Source organism: Argentina silus (assembly GCF_951799395.1).
Source record: "Argentina silus genome assembly, contig: scaffold_123, whole genome shotgun sequence".
Lineage (NCBI taxonomy): Eukaryota > Metazoa > Chordata > Actinopteri > Argentiniformes > Argentinidae > Argentina > Argentina silus.
In genome coordinates, this window is record NW_028152530.1 from 115,112 (window position 1) to 122,611 (window position 7,500).

Sequence of the window (7,500 nt, forward strand, 5' to 3'; positions counted from 1 at the left end):
ACACACACACACACACACACACACACACACATGCACGCACACACACACAGGTTCATGTATTTATTTAACTCGGTAATTTATTTGACCAGGTAAGATGACTGTGGGGGTGTACCTGAGCCGGGGGGGGGGGTTACCTGTGACAGAGGGGAAGTAGATGCCCACCAGCAGGGTGAAGAAGGTGGAGATGTCGTTCAGGACGTAGGGTTTGTAGATGTCCTTGGAGCTGTCCTGAGCCGGGACCGAGCCCTGAGCCCTCCTCTCCACCAGCATCCCACTGGGACCGTAGTCTCCCCACATGTTATCTACACACACACACACACACACACACACACACACACACACACACACACACACGAGACATCTAATAGACAGTATATACTGTATACACACACACACACACCTAACAGTCTCAGATCTACTGCAATGTCTCTGGAGCAGAGGGCTCGGGGCTCCAGTTTGACCTCTGACCTTTGATGACCCCGCTGAGCAGGCCGGGGATGCCCTGTATCTCGGTGACGTTGTTGAGGTTGAAGTACTCGTCACAGGTGGCGTTGAGGGCGGGGCTGTCGCAGAACAGCGACCACAGCTGAGACGTGATCGTCACGTTCTTCACCGTCTCCGTCTTCACACACCTGTCAAAGTTGTGGTTCTGGAGGGACCGGTTCCCCAGGAGGCAGATCCTAGAGGGGGGGGGGGGGGGGGGGGGTTAGGATCTGTCTGTCTGTCTGCCTGTCTGTCTGTCTGTCTGTCTGTCAGACTGTCTGTCTGTCTGCCTACCTGTCTGCCTGTCTGTCTGCCTGTCTGTCTGCCTGCCTGCCTGTCTGTCTGTCTGTCTGTCTGTCTATTTGTTTGTCTGTCTGTCTGTCTATTTGTCTGTCTGTCTGTCTGTCAAACATTAGAATCATAAATGAACAAACTAGAAATATTTTTCTTCCCGCATTTCAAATCTTTATACAAACTCTAAAAACGTCTAAAATAATAACCAACGGTCAGCCTACAAAATGGCCGCCACCCGCCTGCAGAGCACGTATGTCACTCACGGGAAGTCGGGCGGTTCGATGGCGCTCTTGATGACCCCGGCGTAGATGGCCATGATGGACAGGACCACGCAGGACAGGAAGACCAGCGCCAGCTTGTTGACGTACTTGACGCCCACGAAGACCACCAGGGACATCAGCGCCAGGCAGCAGGTCCCGTAAAGACGCATGTTGTTCAGGAGGGCCGCTGCCTCCCCCTCCTTCTGCTCCGCCACGAACACCGCCGCGCTGGGGACGATGTAGGTCTGGGGGGGGAGGGAGGGAGGGAGGGAGGGAGGGAGGGAGGGGAGAGATTACGATCTGTCTGTCTATCTGTCTGTGTGTCTGTCTGTCTGTCTGTCTGCCTGCCTGCTTGTCTGTCTGCCAGCCTGCCCGTCCCCCAGTCTAAACCAGTCTTCAAAACTAGTCCTCCAGTAAAACCAGTCCCCCAGTCTAAACCAGTCCCCCAGTATAAACCAGTCCTCCAGTATGAACCAGTCCTCTAAACCAGTCCTCCAGTAAAACCAGTTCCCCAGTATAAACCAGTCCTCTAAACCAGTCCCCCAGTCTAAACCAGCCCCCCAGTCTAAGGTATTGTGTAAACCAGTCCCCCAGTCTAAACCAGTCCCCCAGTCTAAGGTATTGTGTAAACCAGTCCCCCAGTCTAAACCAGTCCCCCAGTCTAAGGTATTGTGTAAACCAGTCCCCCAGTCTAAACCAGTCCCCCAGTCTAAGGTATTGTGTAAACCAGTCCCCCAGTCTAAACCAGTCCCCCCAGTCTAAGGTATTGTGTAAACCAGTCCCCCAGTCTAAACCAGTCCCCCAGTCTAAGGTATTGTGTAAACCAGTCCCCCAGTCTAAACCAGTCCCCCAGTCTAAACCAGTCCCCCAGTCTAAGGTATTGTGTAAACCAGTCCCCCAGTCTAAACCAGTCCCCCAGTCTAAACCAGTCCCCCAGTCTAAGGTATTGTGTAAACCAGTCCCCCAGTCTAAACCAGTCCCCCAGTCTAAGGTATTGTGTAAAAGCTCTCCTCACCAGCAGGATCTCGATGGTTCCCAGGATGTACATGGAGCCAGCGAAGGTGGTCCCCAGGTAGAAGCACAGGCCCACAGCCCCCCCGAACTCTGGACCCAGGGACCTGGAGATCATGTAGTATGATCCTCCGGCTGGGGGGGGGGGCGGGGGGGGGGGGGCTCAATGTTAGGGAGGTACAGCAGTAAAATAAACAATTAAAACCTAATAAATAAATAAACCAGAATAAAGTCCTTTTCTTCCACAGTCGGAGCAGACAGGGAGGTCAGCTGACGTCAACATACCTGGAACTACACCGTTGGTTGCTATGGCGCTCATAGATATGGCCGTCAGCATGGTCTGAAGGAGAGAGAGAGAGAGAGAGAGAGAGAGAAGGAGAGAGAGAAAGAGAGGACAGCAGGGTTCAATACCTAGCCTTTAGCTTGGCAGGCTAACACCACTACTAGCCTTTAGCTCAGCAGGCTAACAGTGTTACTAGCCTTTAGCAGGCTAAGTCACTCACGCAGGCGCAGCACATGAAGACGATGGCGAAGGACTCCATGATGCCGGCGGTGCCGACGATCCAGGTGAGGCGCAGGAAGAGGATGACACCCAGGATGTTCTGCATGCAGGGCAGGTAGACGCCGATGAAGGTGCCCATCTGAGGGCCCTGGAGGGAGGGGGGGGGGGAGGGGTCAACGTACAGGCACAAATCCAAGAGACAGGTGACAGGGGAGACAGGTGACAGGGGAGACAGGTGACAGGGGAGACAGGTGACAGGGGAGACAGATGACAGGGGAGACAGGTGACAGGGGAGACAGGTGACAGGGGAGACAGGTGACAGGGGGAGACAGATGACAGGGGAGACAGGTGACAGGGGAGACAGGTGACAGGGGGAGACAGGTGACAGGGGAGACAGGTGACAGGGGGAGACAGGTGACAGGGGAGACAGGCGTTAATGTACAATGTACTGTCAATGACAGTATGAAGACTTGGGACAATGTATGGGTAGGTTTCATATCAGCTTCCCCATGTGACAAACAATCACTAATTCTACTTCAGAGTTAAAAGGAAATATTAGCTTTATTATTAAGATGTTACGAGCGTCAAACGTATGACTTAGACGTTCTTTCTTCGTCGAATAAAACGTGAATTAATCTTTTCCAAAGCGCACCGTTTCTCTGACAAAAACATGAACTCTCTGTAGCGCTGAATGATCACAAGCATAAAGATGTTAGGAACACACGAGTCTCTACAGGCCACTGCAGCAGAGAACACAACAGGACCATTCACTCCCAATAATAGCAGACAGAGAACTTACTAACATCAAATCAGCTTTTAAAGACACAAAGATTCACAGCGTAACGCTATTTCACACGCAAGGCGCCTTCCACTCACAGCAACAGATTTACCTCAGATCTGGTTCAGAGAGCTGATTCAGAGAGCTGGTTCAGAGAGCTGGTTCAGAGAGCTGATTCAGAGATCTGGTTCAGAGAGCTGGTTCAGAGAGCTGGTTCAGAGAGCTGATTCAGAGAGCTGGTTCAGAGAGCTGATTCAGAGAGCTGATTCAGAGAGCTGGTTCAGAGAGCTGGTTCAAAGAGCTGGTTCAGAGAGCTGGTTCAAAGAGCTGGTTCAGAGAGCTGATTCAGAGAGCTGATTCAGAGAGGAGTTGGTCCTACAAACACCTCCAGGTACGTTCTAGAATGACCCTAACTCAACAAAGACACAGCTGAGGTCCAGCCTCCCCCTCTCTCAACATCACCTCACCCTCGACTCACCCTTGAGATCAGAGTGACCCCCCCCCCAACACACACACACACACACACACACACACACACACACACACAACCACACACACACACCACCCTCATCAATACATACCATAATAATCCCCATAACGCCAGTCCTTTCAACCCTACTGCTGTGTGTGTGTGTTTGTGTTGTGTGTGTGTGTGTGTGTGTGTGTGTGTGTGTGTGTGTGTGTGAGAGAGTGTGAGAGTGTGTGAGTGTCTCAGCCAGGGTCCACTGTCTGTGTCGGTGTGTCAATGTCTCTGCGTCGCCTCTACGTGTGTGTGTGTCTATGTGAGTATCTCAGAGTCGACTATCTGTCTGTGTGTGTGTATGTGTGTGTGTGTGTGTGTGTGTGTGTGTGTGTGTGTGTGTGTGTGTGTGTGTGTGTGAGTGTGTTGTGCAGAGTCAATGTGGCCCTTGTTCATAGACTATGAGTGACAGCTTCACTGTCCAATCCCCTCTCTGCTCAACGTCCCTCCACTCAGCCAGTCAGGGCTGCAGCTCAACCCCCCACCAGGAAGTGTCAGGGGAGGTTGGGCTGCATCTCAATACTCAGACTAAGACACTTCCTCCCCCTTGTCTCCTTGTCTCCTTGACTACTTTCCTCGGTCTGGACTGAGGAGGGGAGGGGGGTGGAGGGAGGAGGGAGGAGGGCGGAGGGTAGGAGGGAGGGGAGGAGGGAGGAGGGATGGAGGGTGGAGGGGGAGGGAGGAGGGAGGAGGGATGGAGGGTGGAGGGGGAGGGAGGAGGGAGGAGGGAGCAGGGGGAAGGGAGGAGGGAGGAGGGATGGAGGGATGGAGGGTGGAGGGGGAGAGAGGAGGAGAGGAGGGAGGGGAGGAGGGAGGAGAGGAGGAGTGAGGAGGGAGGAGGGATGGAGGGTGGAGGGGGAGGGAGGAGGGAGGAGGGGAGCAGGGGGGAGGGAGGAGGGAGTTTCTGGCCGTTAGTTGATGAGCCCCTAGCTCCAGGCTTGGCATCTGGTATCACAACACAATCTCACACAGAACAACGCTCTCTTCAAGACTTCCTCTATACTTCTCAAGTGCTGTGTGTGCGTGTGTGTGTGTGTGTGTGTGTGTGTGTGTGTGTGTGTATGTTTCTGTGTGTGTGTGTGTGTGTGTGTGTGTGTGTGTGTGTGTGTGTGTGTGTATCCGTATGTGTGTGTGTGTGTGTGTGTGTGTGTGTGTGTGGACACTTCTCTGTTAAGGGGATGAATAGTCATCTCAGACACCAGTCAACAAAGGTTGTGTTTAATCCTCTCTGCTCTGTTCTGTTCTAGTCTTCTCCCCGGTGGTCACATTCATGTGAAGCCCACTGTGTCGCGTGTGTGTGTGACATGAAAGCTCTTTGAATGAAGTTTTGATTTGATTAGATGTAATCTGGCGAAGGGGAACAGAAGGGGCCGTCTTTCGGTGGTGAGCGTGCAGATTTGTTTGACGACCCCAGAACAGTAGATGTTTGTCGCTGTAACTGAAGACACATAAAGACGACATGAACACTAGTGACTGATCCTCATGGGGCCGTCGCGAGTGACCAGGCTGGCTCCAAAATGGCGTCCGCAGCGAGTGACCGGACCGGTTCGAAAATGGCGTCCGTGGGGCGTACCTTGACGGTGACCTTCCGGACGCCCTCCTCGTTCTCCGCCTCCTCGTGCTCCTCGTGTTCGGTGACGCCCTGCGGAAGGTTGGTGTAGTTGGCCAGCTTGTTGAGGAGGGACGACACCATGGGGTTACTGTCCATCTCCTCCTGTAGAGGGAGAGAGAGAGGGAGGGAGGGAGGGAGAGAGGGAGAGGGAGGGGGAGAGAGAGAGAGGGAGAGGGAGAGGGAGAGAGGGAGAGGGAGAGGGAGAGAGAGAGAGAAAGAGAGAAAGAGAGAGAGAAAGAGAGAGAGAGAGACACCACAGTGTTACATCAGGGGAGGCTGGTGGAGGTAGAAATCGGAGGACAGGCTCATTGTAACGAGGCTATTGTCTGTAGACACTGATGTTATGTAGTGGAGTCTGTTGGAGAACAGGCTGATCAGGCCAAGCATTGGAACAGGTTTCCACCACACCCAGCGATGGTGAGTGATCACGTTAGCTGTGATTAAGAACCATCAAACCCATTAACATACAGTACCAGTCAAAAGTTTGGACACACCTTCTCATTCAATGTTTTGTTTTGCAGGTGTGTCTTCCTGACCCCTGATCAGAACAGGACAGGTACAGGTGTGTGTTACTGACCCCTGATCAGGAGAGGACAGGTACAGGTGTGTGTTACTGACCCCTGATCAGGAGAGGACAGGTAAAGGTGTGTGTTCCTGACCCCTGATCAGGAGAGGACAGGTACAGGTGTGTGTTCCTGACCCCTGATCAGGAGAGGACAGGTGAAGGTGTAAGTTACCTCGAACAAGGCCATGTTTTTGCCATCGTAATAGTGTCCTCTGTCATGGTCGCTGTTGTTGATGAACGGGCTGCTCTCCTCTCTGGGAGCGGCATCACCTGAGGAGGAGGAGGGGTGGGGGGGGGGGGGGGACAGCTCAATGTTTGTAAACAGAGAAAGCAATACTTTTAATTTACATATAATAATAACAACAGGAAAACAAATTGATAACTGATGTCTTAAGGTTTGATGCCATGAGGACTGACACCTGAGGAAGGAAGCTCTCAACGAAGGGAGGAGAATGACAGCGTGGATATGTGGACCCCGTGGCGCTGAGTCCCGTGTGTTTAACAGTGTGATGAGGGCCAGAGGCAGGGAGAGCATTGTGTAACCTTCAGGACCTCAGCTGACCTCCCCCCCCCCCTCCCCCGTGTTCTGGTGGGTCAGCGTCGCCGGTTCCTTTGACTGCACATGTGACGCTAATGGCTCACGGCCAAATTCCACCCCTCATTAGCCACACCCACATTCTAACCCACATTAGCCACGCCCACATTCCACCCCTCATTAGCCACACCCATAGTCTAACCCACATTAGCCACGCCCACATTCTACTGTATGACCAGCCCCTCCCCCTCTGGTCCCGTTGGTGTTTGCTCTTCAGTCCAGCTGACGTCTTCAGACATGTACTGTTATGACAAAGCCTGTGTTGTCTGCTGGGCTGTCCTCCAGACACTCATCTGGACCATGTGACCTCCCCAACACCCTGGGCTTTAGCTCAGCGGGCTACGACCCGGAGACCAAGGTTCAATGCCCTACGCATACACATGCTACTGTTTGAGTGTTGTTCGGAGCCTGGAGGAGGAGAGAACTCTAACGGACGTGACAGGGTGGCTTGTTGGTGCTGGATCATGTGACCTTGCCTCTGGAACGCCCGAGGCTTTAGTTCGACGGCTGTGGCTGTGTGTCGGTGAGCCTGGAGACCCAGGATCAATGGCAGTCAGGGTTACACATGAAGGATTTGACTCCAGAGCGATCGCATGAGTCTGAATCTAATCAATACCATCATCATCATCATCAGTGTATCGGACGAGGCTGTTAATGAGATCAATAGCAGTATTGATCCAGTACCAGGGGAGTGGAATGAGGAATGATATTGGCAGTGGTATTGGCCATTCCGTCCCATGCATTACAATGAACCCGTCCTCCGATTTCTACCTCCCCCAGCCTCCCCTGGGCTGGACGTATGCCTCACAGAAGGCTTGTATACTGTATGGTGTAACCATGCTAACCATAGCAGTCGGCTAACACACACACACATCTGAGC

The 7,500-nt window shown here is 53.0% G+C and overlaps 1 protein-coding gene across 1 annotated transcript in view; it reads right to left on the reverse strand.

Moving 5' to 3' along the window:
• The window catches only part of LOC310824768 (solute carrier family 12 member 7-like), a 34,095-nt gene that overhangs the window by 17,391 nt on the left and 9,204 nt on the right, over positions 1-7,500 (reverse strand). Inside the window, exons 2-9 of the mRNA XM_083698018.1 lie at positions 6,198-6,295; positions 5,422-5,562; positions 2,552-2,698; positions 2,334-2,388; positions 2,053-2,183; positions 1,041-1,282; positions 469-680; positions 135-302 (exon numbers count right to left, since the gene is read on the reverse strand). Of these exons, the coding sequence (XP_083554144.1) occupies positions 135-302; positions 469-680; positions 1,041-1,282; positions 2,053-2,183; positions 2,334-2,388; positions 2,552-2,698; positions 5,422-5,562; positions 6,198-6,295 (1,194 nt within the window). The remainder of the gene's footprint in view (positions 1-134; positions 303-468; positions 681-1,040; positions 1,283-2,052; positions 2,184-2,333; positions 2,389-2,551; positions 2,699-5,421; positions 5,563-6,197; positions 6,296-7,500) is intronic.